Source organism: Astyanax mexicanus, chromosome 4, assembly GCF_023375975.1.
Source record: "Astyanax mexicanus isolate ESR-SI-001 chromosome 4, AstMex3_surface, whole genome shotgun sequence".
Lineage (NCBI taxonomy): Eukaryota > Metazoa > Chordata > Actinopteri > Characiformes > Acestrorhamphidae > Astyanax > Astyanax mexicanus.
Genome location: NC_064411.1, coordinates 5,113,626 through 5,138,188, shown reverse-complemented (window position 1 = coordinate 5,138,188; position 24,563 = coordinate 5,113,626). Strand labels below are relative to the sequence as shown.

The 24,563-nt window shown below is 37.0% G+C and overlaps 1 protein-coding gene across 7 annotated transcripts in view; it reads right to left on the bottom strand.

The window, feature by feature from the left end:
* The window catches only part of LOC103028529 (NACHT, LRR and PYD domains-containing protein 3), a 383,714-nt gene that overhangs the window by 13,065 nt on the left and 346,086 nt on the right, over positions 1–24,563 (bottom strand). For 3 of the 7 annotated variants that reach the window (XM_049477114.1, XM_049477112.1, XM_049477115.1), the window contains exons 7-9: positions 9,177–10,977; positions 8,253–8,426; positions 7,019–7,192 (exon numbers count right to left, since the gene is read on the bottom strand). In XM_049477114.1, coding sequence (XP_049333071.1) covers positions 7,019–7,192; positions 8,253–8,426; positions 9,177–10,977 — 2,149 coding nt within the window. Of the gene's footprint in view, positions 1–7,018; positions 7,193–8,252; positions 8,427–9,176; positions 10,978–11,192; positions 11,254–24,563 lie in introns of all 7 variants that reach the window. The other 4 variants (XM_049477116.1, XM_049477117.1, XM_049477113.1 and 1 more) reach the window with 4 other exon arrangements.

Here is a 24,563-nt window from a genome sequence, read left to right as displayed (position 1 = left end):
AATAACCTCATAAAATTGATCCATAATGTATATTGTGGCGTGAGGAGGCGGGGGAACCGGGGTCCGCCCCACACAGGAACCCTCAGCCCTGTCTGTCCCAGCTGGTCTGCATCAGGACTGATTAAACAGCCAGCTGGGACAGGCATATAAACTGAGCCTCAGCCCTCACTCAGAGAGTATTTTCACTGGAGAGCTGAGGGCTGAGGCTGCACGGACTTATATTTAAAATTTAAAAGAAACTACTGAACTCTAAAACCCCACTGGGCTGAGTTATGTTGTTTTGAGTTTATTCTGGGTGTGGTGGAGGACCTTTAAACCAATAAAAGGTATGATCTCTCTGTGCTTCCTCCTTCCGGGTCACAGTGATCACGCCCCTAACCCCAGGGGCGAATCACAATATATATATTTCCCCTAAACTTTCCTTTCTCTCTCGTTCATTCTCTTTCTTCCACTCCCACTTACTCGGGTCATTCTCACAAAATCCTGATTCAGAGGACATCCAGTATGAAAATTTGCAAAATGCATTTAACAACAAATTTCCTTTTGAGGATTTAAGATTAAGGTCTAAACTTACTATGAATATTATTTTTAGAACATTTGTTCCATTTTATTGCATATTTTATTAGCATTTTATAGATGAAGTCCACAAAAATGTATCATTACCGCAATGTGATATGACATCAAATATATGATAAAAATGCAAATTTTTTTTATCAAAGTTAAGCAGTTCAGTTTATTCACAGTTAAGCAAGGGTTTAAGACTTATTAGCTTACACTTACACACAATGCTACATTATGAAAAGAATGTTTATTTTCAAGAACATTTCATATTATTTAAGACAATTTACAATGCAAACATTTGCATATCAGAAGAATCTTTCATGTAGACTACAGCACCTTCATTAATAAAACAGCTCATTTAACTATTGGAAACCATTCAACAAATGTCAAAGAAAGACCTCTCAGAAACTCTGAAATCTTGTCTATCTTTATGCACCATCCAGCATTGTATGCCTACTAAGACCAAACTTTTTATTTTTAGTCATTTACGTAGTTTTTTTCTGTTTTGCCCATATGTCATGCATATGTCAGTTCTGCAATATCTGGCTGACTTTTTTTCCTCCATTGCTTTTTCTTTTCGTCATGGTACTTTTTGGTCAGATCACGTGTTGTCTTTATTTTCCCACTGGAAATGGCAAATATGAAATTATGATATCCATTCCAGTTTTTGTTCAGTTCCTTAGAATGGACTGTACACAAATAATATCATGTGAAAGTAACTCCAACTGGAACAACTGTGTGTCGTTGAGTGTGTGTGTGTGTTTCTCTGTTGTAATTCTTCCTGTAAATGTTCTCCCTAAACTTTGACAGCCTTGCTGTTGCTGCTGCCTTTCTTTTCTCAATAGCTACCTGCCTGTAAACAAATACACATCGCATATTACAATAAAATATATCAAAGATGGAAAAAAAGCTCTAGTTATGTGGTCTAACATCTAATTCTGTGTACGGAATTAGATTTAGTTTCAGGCCAGATAAGACGGAACATTAGTGACCTCTACTGGTGGTTTGCAATAGCTAAGTTAGAATGGTCTACTGGAGAAAATGTTCAGGGTAACGCTCAAGTTATGACAATTAGGAAGTAAAAAGGCATCTGTATTATGCTTCCTAATCAAATTCTCATTACCGAAACAGTGCATCTCATGACCGCAACAGGTATTGAAATGTAGCGGTAAGTGAGAATTCGGTTGGAGGATGAGTGACTTTAAACTTTTATGCTAACTGTAAAGGCACCATGAGGGCTAGATCAAGTTTCACTTACAGTGTCCATTTAGACCTTAATATACTATATTATAATCTAAAATACAGACTGTAACTTCAAACTGTAGGCCCAAACCTATATCGATATATCGGTAATGACAATTAAAAAGTTGAACAAGTTGATGAGCAATCTTTTAACTTTTATCCAGAAACATATGAGAAGAACTGCTTACATGGTAGCCATCTTGAGTGTCTTGGCCAATGTCTTTCCTAATGTGGAAAACGCCTTGAAAAATTAAGTTCCTTGTGGATTTAAACAATGATTGAAAATTGTTGCGGAGCATGAGAAAATTAGTGTTGGACACATTCCTTTTCTTTATTCATTTTATTGTTTTTACTTTTCAATGTAAAATCGTTTCTGTTTATTAACTAAAAGTGTTTATAGTATGAAATGCATTTAAGTATTTTGTTTTAAATGTTTAAATTTAAAATTTCCAAACAGTGTACTGATATTCTGATACGGACATGTTGCAGAAATGAGAATTTTACTCTAAAGTGTAAAAAATTACAAAAATGCTATTTATAATGTTCATTTTTAAACATTTGCAAAATAGACCAAAGGACGTTGTTTATGATTCTATATTTTTATTTTGTTAATATTTACTTGTTTATTAAAATTCTTCATGCCACCTCATCCATCCATCTATTACGCGCAAATACACACGTACCCGCAAATATAATAATGCAAGCACATTAATTCATTCACAAAATGCAATAAAAATCACAAGGAACCACTTAGCAATAACTTAATGCATGCAACGTCTCAATGTCATAACACGTATGTCACACCAAATCTAACACTTTTTGTCTTGTTATGTCTCTTCTACTTTGTTTGCATTTAATCACTCCATTCTCTTTGCACCAACCTCTATTTTATTACTACTATATATCCCAGATCCGAAAAATGTTTTTTTGTTTACACTCCTTCCCCCAAACACCAAAAAATATCCTCAAACATCTGCACACTCATATCATATCACTGATTAACATTATTAATCCGTACATCACAACATGTCTTCACTTAAATTTATAACCCAGAACATTCGTGGTATCGGGACACAGATTAAACAAGCCAAGGTACTAAACCATGTCACTTCACTAAAAGCAGACATTTGTTTACTACAAGAAACACATCTATCAGAAACAAATCATCATAAGCTCAGATCACCACAATTCACCCATATATAACTCCAAACAAAGAGGAGTATCAATACTAATAAACAAAAAAATCCCCTTCACACATAACACCACTATATCAGACACAGGTAGATACATCATAATTAACATCAACATCAGCAACACACCCTTAACAATAGCAAGTTTGAATGGCCCCAACATTTATAACCCATCCTTCTTTCATGAGTTTTTCAACCATATAAACAATATATCAGATTCCACCATTATAATTGGCGGTGACTTTTAATTCAACCATTGACCCGTGTATAGACAAATTAACTATGGCACACAATACACGTTACTGGCATTCAACAGATATCATTAAGCAATACATCACAGACTTTGGGCTCAGCGATGGTTGATGCCTCAAAAACCCAAACACTAAAGAATTTTCTTTCTATTCTCCAGCCTACCACTCATATTCTCGCATTGACTATTTTTTAACCAGCAATTCTATTATAACTAATATATCAGAAATAAAATATCACCCTATAATAATCAGTGACCATGCTCCAGTTTCACTTATATGGAACATAAATCCACTACATAAAACTTTCAGCTGGCGACAAAATACCTCGTTACTTACAGACCCAGAATTTGACAGCTACATCAAAAAAGAGTGGGCATCTTTCCTAGAAATAAATGATTCTCCAGAAACCACACCAACAATACTGTGGGAAACTGGGAAAGCAGTACTAAGAGGCAAAATCATCTCCTACTCTTCCTGTAAGAAGAAGAAAAATACAGAAAATGAGTCTAATCTACAACATCAGGGAATTGTCAAATGAAATGATAAAAAACCCATCACATAAAATTAAAAAAGAGTTAAAAGAATGCGAATCACAGTATAATGAACTTATAAACAAGAAGACTCAAGTTTTAATACAACGACTAAGATATAAACAATTTAAATCACAACAACAAATCTGGTAAATTCTTAGCTAACCAAGTAAAACATAAAGAAAAAAACAACAATCCCATCAATCAAAGATGAGACCAGACTAATCAGCCAAACATGAAAGGAAATTAATCAAGTATTTGGGAAATTCTATAAAAATCTATACTCACCAGAACACGATCCAGACCCAATAGATATTCACACTTTCCTCAATAATATACACCTACACAAACTAAGTGAAGAACAAAAAAGCATATTAGAAAAGCCAACAACATCAGAAGAACTCCATAAAGCCCTCCGTAAGATGCCTAATAACAAACCACCAGGACCAGGAGATGGCTTTCCTGCAGAATTCTACAAGCACTTCTGGTCAATATTTGGCCCAATGTTCAGTAGAGTAATAGCAGAAATTTAACACAATAAGAGACTACCAACATTAATACAGCTACAATATCACTCCATCTTAAACCTACAAAGATCCTACCTTACCATCCAGCTACCGTCCACTGTCACTAATTAACACAGACACAAAGCTAATAAGTAAGACATTAGCTACCAGACTGGAAACGGTTATCCCATCCTTCATACATCCTGATCAGACCGGCTTCATCAAAGGCAGACAATCAGTTACCAACATGCGCAGACTACTCAATCTGATCCATCACACAACAGTCCATGAGTCAAAAACTGCAATAGTCACTTTAAATGCGGAGAAGACTTTCGATAAGATTAACTGGAAATTCCTTTTCACTACACTACATTAACTAGGTTTTGGAGAATCATTTCTAGAATGGATTAAAACTCTCTACACTTCACCCAAAGCCACAGTCAATACTAACCATTTAACATGAACTTATCAGACACAGCAGTTTAATCACTCCCTATCCCTATGTGCACTGAACACATCACATACCTGGGCATTAAAGTTTCCACCCAGCTGTCTGAGCTGCACACACTTAATTTTAGACCACTACTCACAACCATCAACAATGATATCCAACGCTGGATGAACCTACCACTATCCTACCAATATCCACAATCACAATGACAATATTACCTAAATTAAACTACCTCTTCTCAATGATTCCCATCCAACCTCCACCTACCTGGTTTAAAACCTTAGACGCAATCATCTCTAAATTCTACTGGAAAAATAAACCACCCAGAATCAAATTAACCACATTACAAAAACAAAGAACTCAGGGAGGCCTAGAAGCTCCAAATTTCCAAAAATACCTCTCTGCAAACCAATTAAAGTACATTATTAAATAGATAAAACCAAATCAAACTGATGAAATATGGAGAGAAGTAGAACAAACATAAATTAATGAAATACAAATCTCAGACTTACCATTTATTAGCACAACAATGAATCGCCACCCTTGTTTCAAAAACCCAATGATATCATCAACTCTGACAGCTTGGTGGAAAATTCACAAGAATTTGTATTAGTCTTAATGGTCCTCTGAAGAGGGGGGTGGTGGCGGGCAAAAAAAAAAAATGTTAGAAAATAAAAAGCAAATATTGTATGTTACAAATTCAAAAGAGAAAAAATATATAGCAAATATATTTTAAATATACTTGGTTACTTTATTATCCTTTGCAGTTATTTGAAAATTATTTCAGTTTCGATTTTGCCAGTCTTTGCTTTTATTTTTGCGTTTTTGTGAATTTTCTGTGGATTTTTTTGGATTTTTCTGTTAAAGACTTTTGCTTCTGGAATCTCTCCTTTGCTTTTGCTTCTGAGTTTTGGCACACTTTTCACGGGTGGGCAGGGCTAAGAAGAAGGCCCCTTGAATCTCCATTGGTCAGCTGATTCTGGATTGACTGGTTCCCTGAACCCTCGTCTGAGACTGACCACGCCCACCCCGCCAGTTTCAAGCGTCCTTCCAAACACGGAGAGCAAACAGTTTTCTGTGCACAGCAGCAGCACCAGATACTTTCACAATTAAATTTCATACAAACATTCTGTTTAATGTTATATTATTCTCTGTTTCACTCCATTAAAAAGCTCACATTAGCGCTAAATGTGCTAAATATTCATGCACAAAGTATGATAGTTACATAGTCAGTGAGCTACTGAATTAGATAGTTACCTATTCAGTGAACTAATGCGTTACCTAGCCAGTGAGCTAGTTACCTACTCAGTAAGCTAGTGAGTTAGCTAGTTACCTACTCAGTAAGCTAGTGAGTTAGCTAATTACCTAATCAGTGAACTAGTGAGTTACCTACTCAGTGAGCTAGTGAGTTAGCTAGTTACCTACTTTGTGCATCAAAATTTAGCACGCTTATGTTTTAATGGAGTGAAACAGAGAATAATATAACATAATATAACATTAAGCAGAACGTTTGTATGAAATTTAATTGTAAACACAATCCGCTGCTACTGCTGTGCACTGGAAGCTTTTTGCTCTCCGTATTTGGAAGGACGCTTGAAATTGGCGGGTTGGGCGTGGTCAGTCCAGAACCAGCTGACCAATGGAGATTCAAGGGGAACACCTTCTTCTAAGCCCCGCCCACCTGTGAAAAGTGTGCCAAAACTCAGAAGAAAAAAAAACTAAAGCAGAAGCAAGGGAGAGATTCCAGAAGCAAAAGTCTTTAACAGAACTCCAAAAAAAACTCCACAAAAAAAATCACAAAAAACACACAAAAAATAAAACAAAGACTGGCAAAATCCAAACTGAAATAAAGTAACCAAGTATATTTAAAAATATATATTTGCTGTATTTTTGTTCTCTTTTGAATTTGCAACATACAATTTTTGCTTTTGCATTCTTAACATTTTGATTGTGGATTTATTTTTGTGTAAAACTTTTGGCACAAATGGAGAGAGACAAAAAGAAACAGAGAGATGAAGAGAGAGCAACAAAGCTCTCTATCCAGGTCTGAGCTGGAAGTCTGAACCGCATTGTTACAGCTGGACACGTGTTTCAGAAAAGAAATCTGCATGTTGGGTGGATGCGGGGCAGATTACGGCAGAAGTTGGGGTCAAACTTGGTGCCGAAATAAAACTTGGGTTAAAAACAATACTAACGCGTTACTGATTCCAACCTAACAGCTAACATGTTAATGATTTAACGCTGACAGCCCTAATAATTTCAAATGAAAAACTAAAGAAACACTGACCTGAGAATCTGCAGTTTACATTGTGAACTCTTCAGTCCAGCAGAGAGCAGCTCCACTCCTGAATCCTGCAGGTCATTGTTACTGAGGTCCAGCTCTTTCAGGGAGGAGTTTTCCAAGTTTAAAACTGATTCCAGATTTTCACACGTCTTTCTTCCTATATTACACAAAGCTAATCTGAAAATGTAGGAATAAACACAAGCACAAATGATTTTACGTCTTCAATGTTTAAATAACACATTTAGTGATTTCCTAAATGTAACATGTATTATGCTGTTACTTTTGTACATGCCACATTTAATATTTTTTTCTAGTGGTGTCAATTGTTTAAGAAATATAATCAGATTAATCATGACAACATTTGTGATTAACTGCAATTACATTTGTTCTTCTTAAGACAAGTTTTTATTGTGGAAATTTAAATGTAAATAAAAGAATGAATGTAAGAAATGTAAAATGCAATTATTAATGGTGACATTTAAAATACTATTATATACTTGTATTTTTGAGGGGAGATGAAGCTATCGTGGGCCGCTGGAATAAAGAATGCATGGTGAATAGGATTGGACTCAGGAAGTGTTTGTTATTGCACACATGCTTACAATAGGGAAAAGACCTTATTAAGATTTAAATGGCCCGGTGGAAATATGTACCCGCCAGTATTCAGTAATATGTACACTGTCCCTTTCAGAGCTCCTTACAAAAGGTGCACTGCCCTTTTACGTGTATAGCTATGCTGAGAGTACAGTAAACCTGAGTGTGTGCTGTGCTTTACCACAGAGAATGCTGGACCTAGCTTCTTTCTTTTATTCATTTTTTTCTGCAAGTAACAACATATATGTGGTGCTTTTAGCTCATGTATGAACTATGTTGTATGTCTGTTTTGATGCAGACATTTTACATTTCCTATCATGCATGCATACATACATACATACAAACATACATACATACATACATACATACATACATACATAAAAGTTAAAAGAAAAAAGGAAATGAGCATGAAAGAGTACAATTACTCTTTTTGTATTTAGTCTGTAGATGCAGTATTATGACAAATTAAAGGGCATGGAAAAGTCTGAGCAGGGAGAGATGTTTAGGGCTCCTCTCCTTTGCCAACCTGGAAAGAATAGCCTGTTCAGACTAACCTTGCACATCATTCTGTGTAATTTAGTTTCTTTAATTAATTACGGTTTTATTTGTTGTCTTGTTTGTTATTTTGGTCTGAAACACTGACCTGAGAATCTGCAGTTTACATTGTGAACTCTTCAGTCCAGCAGAGAGCAGCTCCACTCCTGAATCCTGCAGGTCGTTGTTACTGAGGTCCAGCTCTTTCAGGGGGGAGTTTTCCAGGTTTAAAACTGATTCCAGATTTTTACATGTCTTTACTCCAAGGTCACATGAAGCTAGTCTAAAAATCAAGAATAAACTAATGATTTTATAATAAACCCAAAGAAGAATACTTGAATGGATTGGCAAAGAATAGAAAATAGAATTAAACTGTGAAATGTATTGTCTGTCTAAAGAGCTGGTGATCAGCATGGGCATACAGTTCACCTGGGACAGATTATAATGAGTTAAAATAGAAAAGAAAACATTTATCAAAACAGAGAATGAGCAAGGCTTTTTGAAGTGTGTGAATTTATTCTATTTTCCAAGTTGAACTCTGGAAAAACATTACACCTTCTCGCACATATATATATATATATATATATATATATATATATATATATATATATATATATATATATATATATATATATATATATATATTAGAAATAAATAAAGACACTTAAAATGTATGTTCTATATGAAATTGTTATGTTGTATTGCTGATCATCATTTCTCCAAAGCATACTGAGATATGATTTTTTAGTCAAATCACCCAGTGCTACTTTAGAGTGGATCTGTAAGAGATGTGCATTTATTTTAACTAAAACATATAACTTGCCCAAAACCTTTTTTTAAAGATTGTATTTAATCAGTCTAAGACAGAAACTCCATGTACTGTTAACATTAAAATGATGGTTTAACTATTATTACACACAAAGGATAATACATGCTTATATGTGACAATGGGAATAAGTGATTGAATGGAAACTGATTTTACACATCAGCAGTTGATTAAAAACTGTATGAAGGCCTAAATAAAAATACTCACACAGCTCTTCTGGATATTTTAACTACTGGCAGCATTCTCAGAAGACACTCTTCTGATGGATGATATTTACTGAGGTTAAACTCCTCCAGCTCTTCTTCTGAGTTCACCAACACAAACGCCAGAGCTGACCACTGAGCAGGAGAGAGCCTGGCCTGTTGAAGATGACGCTCACCACCTCCACTCAGGTATTTCTGCACTTCCTGCACTAGAGAATGATCATTCAGTTCATTCAGACAGTGGAACAGATTGATGGATTTCTCTGGAGATGAGTTCTCCTCAATCTTCTTCTTGATGTATTTGACTGTTTTTTTGTTGCTGTGAGAGATCCTCTCTGTCTGTGTCAGTACGACTCGTAATAGAGTCTGATTAGACTGCAGTGAGAGACCCAGAAGGAAACGAAGAAACAAGTCCAGGTGTCCACTCTCACTCTGTAAGGCTCTGTCTATGGCACTGCTGAGGAATTTAGTCATCGTTGACTTGCTGAAGATTGCAGATAGTTCAGTGCTTTGGTTTTCAGGGATTTGCTGATTCAAAAAGCTTCTGTCAATGAAGCAGAGAAATGCATATAAAGCAGCAAGAAACTCCTGAACGCTCAGATGTACAAAGCTGAAGACCTTCCCCAGGTGCAGCTCATGTTCCTCCCTGAAGATCTGGGTACACACTCCTGAGTACACTGACACTTCTTTAATGTCGATGCCACTCTCTCTTAGATCTTCCTCATAGAAGATCAGGTTTCCTTTCTCCAGCTGCTGGAACGCCAGTTTCCCCAGAGCCAGGATACTTGTTCTTGTTTTCTGAGGATCAGGGTCACTATTCCCACTGTACTTCTGGCTCTTGTGTTTAATCTGAAAGATCAGGAAGTGTGTGAACATCTGCGTCAGGGTTTTGGGAATTTCTCCACTCTCAGCTTCACTCAGCATTCTCTCTAGAACAGTGGCTGTAATCCAGCAGAAGACCGGTATGTGGCACATGATGTAGAGGCTTCTTGATGATCTGATGTGTGTGAAGACTTTGTTGGCCAGGTCCTTATCACTGATCCTCTTACTGAAGTACTCCTGTTTCTGAGGGTCACTGAAACCCCGCACTTCTGTTACCTGGTCAAAACACTCAGGAGGGATCTGATTGGCGGCTGCTGGTCGAGAGGTGATCCAGAGGAGAGCAGAGGGAAGCAGATTCCCCTTGATGAGGTTCGTCAGCAGAACATCCACTGAGGTTTGCTCTTCTATATTCACCAAGTTCTCATTGTTCTGGAAATCTAGAGGCAGTCGACACTCATCCAGTCCATCAAAAATGAACATGACCTTGTAGCCCTTATAATGTCTTGGTTTTAAATCTTGTGTTTCTGGGAAAAAGCTCTGAAGAAGATTCACCAGACTGAGCTTCTTCTCCTTCATCAGATTCAGCTCTCTAAAAGGAAGTGGAAATATGAAGAGAATGTCCTGATTTACTTTTCCTTCAGACCAGTCCAGAATGAACTTCTGCACAGAGACTGTTTTTCCAATTCCAGCCACTCCTTTAGTCAGTACAGTTCTGATGGGTCGTTTCTGTTCTGGTAATGGTTTAAAGATGTCATTACATTTGATTGGTCTTTCCTCTGTTGTCCTTTTCCTGGATGCAGCTTCAATCTGTTTCACCTCATGTTCCTGATTGACATCTCCTCCATCTCCCTCTGTGATGTAGAGCTCTGTGTAGATCTCATTCAGAAGTGCTGACTTTACATGGCCTGAAATTCCTTCATTAAGTATCTGATATTTATCTCTCAGCTTGGATTTGAGCTTTCGTTGACATGCTGGGGCCAATTCTGATAACAGAGGAAGAGAATAAGGAAAATGTAATCAGCTGTGATACAGTAGATAATTGTTAGGATTAAGGATACATTTGATGCTGTGACACAATATCTTATAATTACAAAATCCAGAAAACTATTTCTTATTATTCTAATTTGAAAAGCAGAACTCCACTGAGGAAATAAATTAGCACTAGTTGGTCCCCATTCTCATGACCCAGAACTCTTACTGGTCTCTAGTGTGTTGGCGAGGTCTGTCTGATTCATGTTCCTCAGGATGTGCAGTGTGACCTTCAGCACCCCCCCCTTCTGATCATCATCCACCTCTCCCTCAGAGCATGCTGGGTAATCTGGACTCAGGAGCTTCTTGAACGTGTTTAGCTCGTTCTTCACTAGAGAAAAAAACTTCTCCTGCAGCTTCTGATTAAGAACAAACATCAGAGAATCAGTAAAGCTGTTACAGTACAGAGAGAGAGATGATGACACTGATCTGAGGAGGAAAGGAGTTATGGATGCTCCGATGTGTAAAGGGTATTATCAAAACTTTAAAGTAAAGTTAAATTTATTTGTAAAATAAATAACCATCATATATATGGTTGAGTACTAACCTTGAATACTTGGTCCAGTTCTTTTCTGGAAAAGTTTTTTTTCTTCTCACTGTGGATGAACAGAAAATCCACACTGTAATCCACTTTATTAAATCAGCTGATCTAAAAAACGTGTTTCAATAAAAGATGGTGAGATTATTAATAAAATAAAGAATGGCAGCAAATAACAGATACAAAGAAAAGATTAATCTGTCATTAAAATAAAATGTAAATAAATGTATCAGGAATACCAGAACCAAGAGAGACACACACTGATATGAGTCAAACAGTTTAAACAGTTTATTAACAAAAGGGACAAGCAGATAAGGATAGTCTAAATCAGGCAGGGTCAGTAACATAAAGCCATCATAAACAAACAACATACCAGTAGAGAGGAGAAAGCAGGGTCGGTACACAGAGAAATAGACAGAAGTGGAATAAGCAGAAGGGTGGTCTAATAACAAGCAACAGAAAGCAACAAACAATAAACTGAGCAAGGCAAAAAGGGTAAACAGTAAAAGAGAAAGGGGTCAATAAATGATAAGGCAGAATAACAAAGAGATACGTGTCCTAGAAGAGCTAGGGAACCTAGATTCAATACTCAGCAACTAATAGCGGAAACTGAGGGGTTTTTATACTCAAACGTTCAGGTGAGCAATCAGTAGCTGTAGCTCAGCAGCAATGTGAATGTAATTAGAAAGAAAACAGCTAAAAGGTTTTCCAGAATTTCAATTAACAAAATATGTTTTAAAGTGTATTCTAATTTATTCTGAATACATTACTGGTCTATGTACTGTACTAGAACACATTCTCCCATTCCTGGATGTATGTACACCCAGCAACTGAGATGATAAATATATGCACATCATAACAGATGATGAAGTTTTATTCAATGCTATTAAAGAAACAATAAATGTCCTGTTCAATGCACTGGAACATAGTTTTAGAAGCAATAATCCTACCAAAAAAAAAATCCACCAGACACATAAAGCACTTTGTGGTTTGGCCACCAGATGGCGCTAATGTGCTCTGTGTCATAAAGCTTTGAGTGGAGAATATTTTTCGTACAGTTAGGAGAAATGATCCAGCGCTTATATAAGCTTTAGTTTAACATCAATAATATTTTAGATACGTTAGCAGAGCAATTTCAGCAGAAGTAGCATTAATTGGGTTTAATTTAGCATAAAAGAGGACAGATCAGAGCACACGTACACACATGGACAAAATTTGTTGGTACCCCGCGGTTAATGAAAGAAAAACCCACAATGGTGACAGAAATAACTCGAATCTGACAAAAGTAATAATAAATAAAAATACTATGAAAATGAACATATGAAAGTCAGATATTGCTCTTCAGCCATGCTTCAACATAATTATTTAAAATATATATAAAAATCTCATGAAACAGGCCTGGGCAGAAATGATGGTACCCTTAACTTAATATTTTGTTGCACAACCTTTTAAGGTAATCACTGCAATTAAATGATTCCTGCAGCTCTCAGCAGGTATTTTGGTCCACTCCTCATGAGTTAACTGCTCCTGCTGTCTCAGTGGTGAAAGAGCCTTTTCCAGACGGCTCCATGTTTCAGCTCCTTCCAAAGATGCTCAATAGGATTTAGGTCAGGACTCATAGAAACACTTCAGAATAGTCTAATGTTTTTCCTCTGAGCCATTCTTGGGTGTTTTTAGCTGTGTTTTCTGTGTCATTATCCTGTTGCAAGACCCATGACCTGCGACTGAGACCAAGCTTTCTGACACTGAGCAGCATATTTCTCTCTAGAATCTCCTGATAGTCTTGAGATTTCATTGTACCCTGAACAGATTCAAAACCCCCTGTACCAGATGCAGCAAAGCACCATGTTTCCACCATGTTTCACAGTAGGGACAGTGTCCTTTCTTTATAGGCTTCATTTTTCTGTCTGTAAACATAGAGCTGATGTGTCTTGACAAAAAGTTCCAGAAGCTTTGTGGTTTCTCAACATGTAGTTTAGCAATTTCCAGTCTGGCTTTTTAATGTTTTGTTTTCAACAATAGTGTCCTCCTTGGTCGTCTCCCATTAAGTTCACTTTGGCCCAAACAGTGATGGTGTGATCTGACACTGATGCTCCTTGAGCTTAAGGTTCACCTTTAATCTCTTTAGAAGTTTTTCTGGGCTCTTTTGTTACCTTTCGTATTATCCGTCTCTTTGATTTGTCATCAGTTTTCCTCCTGCAGCCACGTCCATGGAGGTTAGCTACAGTCCTGTGGATGTTACATTTCTGAATAATATGTGAACTGTAGTCACAGGAAATTCAAGCCGCTTAAAAATGGTTTTATAACCTTTAACTTTAACATGCTTTTAATTTAATTTAATTTTCTCCTGAAACAACTCTTTCCTTCACTTCCTCTGGTCCACTTCACCAAACTTCACAGTGACTACCTGTAGCATTATATATATAGACCCACTGATTCATTACAAGATTTAGACACCTGTGATGCTAATTAGTGGACACACCTTGATTTAACATGTGCCTTTGCTCATATTATTTTCAGAGGTACCATCATTTTTGTCCAGGCCTCTTTAATGAGTTTACTTTTTAAAACAATTCTTTTGGAGCAAAAAATCAATGTCAGATTTTCATTTATTTATTTTCATAGAATTTTTATTTAGTATTACTTTTGTCACATTCAAGTTATTTCTGTGACCATTGTGGGTTTTTTCATTCACGCTTCATTTTCCTCCAAATCTCTCTCTCTCTCTTTCCCCCATGCTCACTTGCTCTCACACACACACGTACACACACACACACACACACATACACACAGCTGAAGGCATGTTTTCTCGTTCCAGGCTGCTAAAGGTGGAATATGGAGCTACTCTAGAGTTTATTTCCTCCATTAAAGCTCTCAGTTAAAATCAGTTACTCAGCACATTAAAATAATCTCATGTATACTGACATTAGCAATAAAACAAAAAATAATCTAGTCTGCCAAACACAACACACTGCACAATGATTGTTGTCCCTTCACAGAATATTGTTGTGATTAATACAATTAATGTTTTAATTTGATTGATATAACTTATATAAATATAGTATAATTTAGTTTTGCTTTTCTAACACTGATGCTTTTATTCAAGAATATCTGGTAGGTCACATGGTGCACTGTTCAATATTTGGAGGTGTGAGTTTAATGTTTAAATATTGAATATATTGTTTTGATTAATATATTTAATAAGCAAATCTTACAATCATTTAGGAAGTGCAGTTTATTACAATATAATACTTTTCTAAACATGTTTTTGAATAATGCAAAATACAGTTTTTTATCTGACAAAATTACGAAAATTATTTAGATATTGTTTTTATCAGAATTACACACCCCTAATATAGATATATAATGATACTGTAATTTACTCTCATTGTTCAGGTCAGTCAGTCTAATCTAAACCCCGCCTCCCCATCACACCACAGCTGTGTACACTGATCATTACATACAGAAAATCTCACACTGACCTCCTGTGTATGTGTGTGAAAGTGTGTGTGTGTGTGTGTGTGGGTGAGTGTGTGTGAGGGTGAGTGTGTGTGTGTGTGTGTGTGTGTGTGTGTGTGTGTGTGTGTGAGGGTGTGTGTGAGGGTGAGTGTGAGGGTGAGTGTGAGGGTGAGTGTGAGTGTGAGGGTGTGTGTTATATGCTTTAAAAAGGTAAATTATAGAAAAAGTAAATGATGTAAGTGATGTTTCACTCACTGTGGGTCAGAGGTCATATCTTCATTGCTGAAATAAGGGGGAATAATGATGGACGCGTCACTCTTCATAGAAACACAGCTGGGTTCTGGAGAAGCTCCTCTCTGGGTTTCAGTTCTGTTAACATTAAACACAGTGAAACTCCAGCATTTACACAGTGAAACTCCAACACACAGCACATCTTTAATAAAGATCAGGAACTGAAGAGCTTCACTCTCAGAACAGAACAGTAGTTTAGTGCAGTGATGTACCGAGACCCAGAGCTTCCTCCTCCACTGCTGAACCCTGGAGGATGATTCATGGACCAATCACTCTTCATAGACACTCCTCCACTGGGGGCTGGAGATGCTGCTCTCTTCTCCCTGTAAACAGATCTTCATGATGATCCATGATGAGAGTAAAGTTACTAAAACTTATTCACAGGTTCCAGACTAACTTCTTCATAACCGTCCCAGAAGCGTCTCGAAGCTTTCTGTCAGCTGCCCCAAATTGAAAAACGCTCGTCTAATAAATATACATATTTTAATTTCTTTAACAATACTGTTATATTTGTGTGTTTGTTATGATGTAACAATGTCATCACCTGATTAGATCATATTTACTATATGTATTTTATAGATCTGTGACTAGTTAATAACATGTATTGGTAAGAGTTACACAATTACACAATTATACTGTATTATAAACTAAAAGGTATATTTTTATACTGAACTCTAACAGAGATACAGATCAGAACAGAATAGAACAAGTCTTTCTGTGAGAAGCTTCATTCCACAGCTTTAATAACAAACCCAATCACTTCCATCTGATCTATATAAATGCAGCACATCAGGATTTCCTCATTTCTAATGCTAATGTAAACCCACACAGCGTGTGGTAAAATCCGAGACGGATCCTCACAATGGATCTGGTCCAGAGTTCACTTTCACTACAGACTAATCCGATCTGGATTTTGATCAAATCGTCACATTTCAGTTCAAAAATCTGGACCAGATCCTCTTACCACCATCCTGAACCAGAGCAGCTCTGTTCTGGTTATTGAACCTCACCAGCTGCAAACAGCTCAGCAACCACCCCTATACCATAGCAACCACCATAGCAACAACATAAGATCACTACAGAAACCACCTAATACTGTTACTGTGCCAGAATTAAACATATTTACACTCTAAACTACAATATGGAATAATAAGTATTAATATTAACTATTAGATATTAAAGGCAGATCTTTACTTTAAATACAGATTAGAAACACATTCTACTATAAGAATAACAGGCTGGTTTGTTAAGCGTTTCTCTGTGTTTAAGAGAACTCTTCGTAATAGTTTAAAACTGTAAAACATGCAGATCACAGCTCCTGGATTAGAGCTGAAATCATTAAAATATTAAACTACTTTACATTAGGGCTGGGCGATATGGAAAAAAGTCTTATCACAATATAGTTTTCCATATCAGCCGATATCGATATGTATCACAATATAAATCAAATAACGTTCTGTTACACTTAAAGGTTTCTTTTTACTCATAAGTGAGAGAATATGGGAGTTATGACCAAAATCACTAGCAGACTCAGAGCCTTGTGGACAGACACTAGGATATCCACATCTTGCCAGGTGGGCACAAGGTGCTCAGACAGCTTTTAAATTTATTTAAAAAAGTCATTATACATCCACACAGGTCCAGAACCCCCCCACACACGTTTGGCCCTTAAGACAAGTACAAGGGGACAAATATATAAACTCTAAAAATAAATCAGACCCTTTACATTATTTGTCTGTTTAATTTAAATTCCAATAGCACTTCTAAAATTATATTTAATCAAGGGATTATTCCCCTCCCTGAATGCAGGCAGCTACATAAAGCAAAATACAAGAGTAATATCAGTGTTCATTTTGACAGGTGGTTTTGATGTAGTTAAAGTCTTAATCTTTTGACTAAAATGTATAATAGTTTTAATTACATTCTAGTCTATCGGATATTATTAATTTTAGTCAAGTTTTAGTCGATGAAAACAAACATTTTAGTCTAGTTTTAGTCTAATAAATGTTGGTCATATAAAAAGTATGTATTACATATGTTTTACTGTTTTTCGATTTTATATTTGTTGTTATTTTGAGATTATTTACTGCTAATGTTTATTAAAATAATAGCTTGACTAGCTTGAATAAAAACTTGACTTTATTCCTTCCACCTCCATTACAGGTCACTTGCTTTAAAATATTTAAATAATGCTAACATTTAAATATTTTAAAGCAAGTGACCTGTAATGGAGGTGGAAGGAATAAAGTCAAGTTTCTGAAATGATCCACTTCTCCTTCAGTACAGATTTATACTAACATTACTGGCTTTCAGTAGACTAGACTTACATTACTTAACAAGTGTATTTAAAACTCATCCAGTTCAGTAACAGCAATGTTTAGTTCCGTTCAAATACAGCTACACAGATTATATAATCTTCTGTATTTAGTAAAATATCCAGCACAACAGACTCTCTACCTGTTAAAAACTAAAAACACAAAGTAATCAGAGACAGAGGAGAAACAGAGACAGGAGAATTCTGCCCTCAGGGTTTTCTAACAGAAACAGTGAGGGTTAGGGAAAAAGATGGAAAGTGCTGCTTTTCTGTGTGTTTATATACTAACCCATCACTCGTGCTGAAGTTAACGTTCATTTACACGGAAAGTGGTAAAGCGTGCTGCCTGATCGCGTGCTACACCTGTTCGCAGCGCAGCTTAAACAGGAAATAGAAAATAAAGTTTATCGAATCCTATCACCCAGCTTATCAGTGTAATCGAGGAAAATATATATCGCGATACATATCGATAACGTTTTAATGCCCAGCACTACTTTACATATTCACCCATCACTTAATTTACTCACTTTAGGACAGGAGGTCCTCCTCCACTGCTGAAGTTTGGAGGATTCCACATGGACCAATCACTCTTCATAGACACTCCACTGGGGGCTGGAGATGCTGCTCTCTTCCTCCTGTAAACAGATCTTCATGATGATCCATGATGAGAGTAAAGTGTGGAGAAATGTGACGTAACAATGTCATCACCTGATTAGATCATATTTACTATATGTATTTTATAGATCTGTGACTAGTTAATAACATGTATTGGTAAGAGCTACACAATTACACAATTATACTGTATTATAAACTAAAAGGTATATTTTTATACTGAACTCTAACAGAGATACAGATCAGAACAGAATAGAACAAGTCTTTCTGTGAGAAGCTTCATTCCACAGCTTTAATCACAAACCCAATCACTTCCATCTGATCTACAGTGCCCTCCATAATTATTGGCACCCCTGGTTAAGATGAGTTCTTTAGCTTCTCATAAATTGAGTTTTGTTCAAAATAATATAGGACCACGATGGAAAAAAGAGTAAAATACAACCTTTAACTCAAGTGAATTTATTCAGTAGGAAAAAAATCCCACATTAAGAAATAATTATTTAACATCAAATCATGTGTGCCACAATTATTAGCACCCCTGATGTTAATACTTTGTACAACCCCCTTTTGCCAACAAAACAGCACCTAATCTTCTCCTGTAATGTTTCACAAGATGGGAGAATACAGAAAGAGGGATCTTTGACCATTCCTCTTTGCACATTCTCTCTAAATCATCCAACGACCTGGGTCCTCTCCTCTGCACTCTCCTCTTCAGCTCACCCCACAGGTTTTCAATGGGGTTGAGGTCTGGGGACTGAGATGGCCATGGGAGGAGCTTGATTCTGTGTGCGGTGAACCATTTCTGTGTAGATTTGGCCACATGTTTAGGGTCATTATCTTGCTGAAAGACCCAGTGACGACCCATCTTCAGGTTTCGGGCAGAAGCCACCAGATTTTGTTTTAAAATGTCCTGGTATTTTAGAGCATTCATGATGCCATGCACCCTAACAAGGTTCCCAGGGCCTTTAGAAGAGAAACAGGGCCACGCATCACTGATCCCCCGCCGTATTTCACAGTGGGCATGAGGTGCTTTTCTGCATACTCAGCTCTTGTGTTACGCCAGACCCACTTAGAGCATTTGTTGCCAAAAAGCTCTATCTTTGTTTCATCTGACCAAAGCACACGGTCCCAGTTGAAGTCCCAGTACCGCTTAGCAAACTCCAAACGTTTGCGTTTATGATTGTGAGTGAGAAATGGTTTCTTCCGTGCATGCCTCCCAAACAGCTTGTTGGCATGTAGATAGCGCCTGATGGTTGTTTTGGAGACTTTGTGACCCCAAGAAGCTACCATTTGTTGCAATTCTGTAACAGTGAGCTTTGGAGAACTTTTTATTTCTCTTATCATCCTCCTCACTGTGCGTGGTGGCAAAATAAACTTGCGTCCTCGTCCAGGCTTGTTTACCACTGTTCCAGTTGTTTTAAACTTCTTAATAATTCCTCTGACAGTAGATATGGACAGGTGTAGGCGAGTAGCGATTTTCTTGTAGCCATTGCCTGACTTGTGAAGGTCAACACACATCTGCCTCACTTGAATGGTATGTTCCTTTGTCTTTCCCATGTTGAAGATAAATGGCCTCAGTGTCACGTCATATTTATACCCCAGGGAAACAGGAAGTTGTGAATTACTAATTAAATGTTCCTACATACTCTGATCAACTTCGTAAACTACTGTAGAAGTGACAGAAATACTTTTATTAAATTTATTTCCTAAGAATTGTTAGGGGTAACAATAATTGTGGAACAGGTGATTTTATGAAGAATAATTATTTCTAAGTCAGGGATTTTATTTCCCCCTTAAAATTTACTTGAGTTAAAGGTTGGACTTTACTTTTTTTCCCATCGTGGTCCTATATTATTTTGAACAAAACTCAATTTATGAGAAGCTAAAGAACACATCTTAACCAGGGGTGCCAATAATTATGGAGGGCACTGTATATAAATGCAGCACATCAGGATTTCCTCATTCCTAATACTAATGTAAACCCAGACAGCGTGTTGTAAAATCCGAGACAGATCCTCACAATGGATCTGGTTCAGAGTTCACTTACACTACAGACTAATCCGATCCAGATTTTGAGCAAATCGTCACATTTATGTTAAGAAATATGGACGATATTTTGTAACATAAATGTGCAACCACCCCATACCGTAGCAACCACCTAGCAACAGCATAAAATCACTACAGCAACCACCTAATACTGTTACTGTGCCAGAAGGAAACATATTATTAATATTAACAATTAGATATTAAAGGCAGATATGTACTTTAAATACAGATTAGAAACACATTCTACTATAAGAATAACTGGCTGGTTTGTTAAGCGTTTCTCTGTGTTTAAATACAGCACAGGGTTCTGACTCTGGTCCAGGAGAAACTCTGTTCTCAATATTTTAAAACTGTAAAATATGCAGATCACAGCTCCAGGATTAGAGCTGAAACCATTACAATACAAAACTACTTTACATATTAAACCCATCACTTAATTTACTCACTTTAGGACAGGAGGTCCTCCTCCACTGCTGGAGTTCTGAAGATCCATCATTTACTCTTCTTCATTCACACACAGCTGAACACTGCCGACACCGACCCCTGAGAACAGATCAGCCGTTACAATAAAACCTTTATTCTTACAATAATGACATTATCATCAGAACTGCATTAAACAAAACCTGATAAACTAACAAAACAAAACAAACAGAGAACGATACATAACAGTGTGATTTACCCTCATTACACATTATTCTACAGATTACAGAGACATTTACTGTTAATTATTTTTAGTAATATTACTGCATTACACAACATTATAAAAAATATACACACTGTTCTATTATTAATAATGATATTAATATTACGTTACTGAATCAGAATAGAGAGATTATTTAAGTATAACATAAAACAGCAGGATTAAAAACACTAACACACCACGTGATCTTGAGCTCCGTTGCTCCCCCTGCTGGTTGAACAGCGCTACTGCATATAAACACGCCTTTATAGCAGCTCCGTGTTTTCATCTCCCCAACAGATCAAAGTCCACATTAAGCAGTAATGCGCTTTAAACAGCATAAACTACACTGTGATCAATAAATATCAATCTATATCTGCGCATTTCTCTTCAGTTTACAGCATTATTGATCTGTTACAGCTGATTGTTCTCCAGCCGGTCTGATCTAGACCAGGTCCAGGTCTGATCCAGGCCCGGTTCAGATCTCCATGCTGATCCTGGTTCTTCCAGTGGAATCGGACACTGAGCTGAGCTTAAAGAACCGGTTCTGGATCTGAGGAACCTTTAGAACCGGTTCTGACTTTAAGCTACACGGTTCTGTTCTACATTCTCTTCAGTTCTGAACTTACCGAGTGAATCCGGACTTCTGTCCTCTTCTAATGGCGGAGACTGAACTTACTTTCACTCTCTCCTTCGCTGCGTCACATCTCTCTCCCTCTAAGCCCCGCCCCCCTGCTCTCTCTCAGCGAATAGACGCTGGGTGGGCGGAGCTACTGTTCGTTTTTGGCTATTGTCAGCCAATCATATCACAGGGCCGAATGGAATGTTTGACTTTATACACATTTTATAACGTTTTCATTAGTTTTTCATGATTCTGTTTTCCATGACTGCATTAAACAGCTTGAGCTCACTGTCATTATTTATTGAAGGGTTAAGTTGCAAAAGAGAACAATATTTCTGTCTGTGAGAGGACACAGCGTAGAAACTCCTCCCCCTTCAGCTATCAGCGCAGACTGGTTAACAGTAACTGCATGAATAATATATAAAATTAGGTTATATAAAAATATACAATATTTATAAAAGTATAAAACAGGAATCAAAACACATTTCACATTATATTATTTTCTAATATTCAGCAATACTGTTCAGGTTCAATACATATTAATTGGCACAAATATATAAATATATAAAAATAAAACTATTTTCTCAAAATGTAGATAAAACAAATTACCCAGTGGCTATATCACAATAAAAAGTTCATAATAGCTCATGGTGTACCAAATTTAATACAACCGACCATGCGGTTAGAGCTTCAGCCTTTTTACATAACATTTACCACACAAAGAGGTGACATTTTAAGTGAAACGCTACATTCCAAAACTTATAATACACAGAATATAACATACCTGATTGCAAAAGAGAACAATATTTCATGTTAGTGAGAGGGCACAGCGTAGAAACTCCTGAGATAATATTAAAAAACAAAATCTCAAATTTCCAGTAGCTAGACCATGTAAACAGAGAGTTAGCTAGCTAGCTGAGACTAGCAAAGTGACTAGCTTTAACCCCCCCTCGACATAAAGATTTCTGGTTAAATTGTAATCTCTCTCTCTCTCTCTCTCTCTCTTTCTTTTCCTCCTTTTCATGCTGTCCTCCATTATGATTTCCTGCTTCCTATTGTTGTAATCAAGCTTCCAAGGACATAAAATCCAAGGCAACCCTCCTGCCACCTCCTGGCTTACGTGGAGGATGCTGAAATTCTCTGTCGGGTTTGTCAGTGGGGGTGTGGCGGCGCTTTCCCCGGTGACTAGAAGATACTACTGTATCTGAAGAAAATTTTATTTATATTTACTTTGTATCTGAAGAAAACTGATTAACAGTTACTAATGGTATGTATGAAATGGATATAATGTACAAATTATTTGGATTTTTTAAATCTAAAAAGCAGCTGAGAAACAGCTGGGCCTTCCCACATCCCAGAATTCATCAGGGATCCAGGAGGTGGTGTAAAAGGAGAAGACCTGCCACGCCACCTATGGACCTTGCTGAACCGTCTGTGCACTGGGGTCGGCCGCTTCAAGTCTTCCTTAAAATAAGTGGGGTTTGATGGATAGCGCAGCGTGCGAGTGTGGTGAACCTGAATAGACTGCTGAACATATATTTATGGGCAGCCCACTATTTAGCCCACACTCAGTATCTGGCCTATTTGACTTGGACCCAGAGACAAGGGTGTGGCTGCATGACACTGAGTTGGCCATCTGATGGTGTACAAAAGAAGAAGCAGCTCATCTCAAGAGAGAATGAAGATTCGTTTGTCATTATGTTTGACGAGAGCCTGAACAGAACCACTGAAGTCCCCACGTTCGGTCCCGTTTTTTTGGCTCGCAGTTTATGGGCCATTCGACAGTAGATGACTTGTTGGAATGTTTCAACGTAGGCCATATGCCATTTAACTTATAACAATTAATCAAAATTAAACACATTGTTGATACCTGATATATTTAAAATACTTTTATTGGTCTCTTATGTTTGGCATGGACCCATTGTTGCTAGCCTAAAATAAGAATATTTATTACCAAGCTATTTTCATACAAGAAATATATTAAAACAGCAACACATCTAAAATAACATGAGAATCAGTAAAAGGATGACATAATTTATCATAACTTTGCATAAAGTGTTACGCATGTTGCGCATTTTTATATTCTTTTTTTATTTTTCTTATTGGCATGAGTGTACAAAAGAAAATGGTCTCCTTGTCAATGGATGTACCGAATGTACACTACCGTTCAAAAGTTTGGGGTCACATTGAAACGTCCTTAATTTTGAAGGAAAAGCACTGTACTTTTCAATGAAGATAACTTTAAACTAGTCCTAACTTTAAACAAATACACTCTGTACATTGCTAATGTGGTAAATGACTATTCTAGCTGCAAATGTCTGGTTTTGGTGCAATATCTACATAGGTGTATAGAGGCCCATTTCCAGCAACTATCACTCCAGTGTTCTAATGGTACAATGTGTTTGCTCATTGGCTCAGAAGGCTAATTGATGATTAGAAAACCCTTGTGCAATCATGTTAACACCTGAAAACAGCCTAATTGAAGAAATTGAAGATTTCCTACAACCCTTTGTACTACTCCCTTCAGAGGACAGCACAAACAGGCTCTAACCAGAGTAGAAAAAGAAGTGGGAGGCCGCGTTGCACAACTAAGCAAGAAGATAAGTACATTAGAGTCTCTAGTTTGAGAAACAGATGCCTCACAGGTCCCCAACTGGCATCTTCATTAAATAGTACCCGCAAAACACCAGTGTCAACATCTACAGTGAAGAGGCGGCTGCAGGATTTTGGGCTTCAGGGCAGAGTGGCAAAGAAAAAGCCATATCTGAGACTGGCTAATAAAAGAAAAAGATTAAGATGGGCAAAAGAACACAGACATTGGACAGAGGAAGACTGGAAAAAAGTGTTGTGGACGGATGAATCCAAGTTTGAGGTGTTTGGATCACAAAGAAGAACGTTTGTGAGACGCAGAACAAATGAAAAGATGCTGGAAGAATGCCTGACGCCATCTGTTAAGCATGGTGGAGGTAATGTGATGGT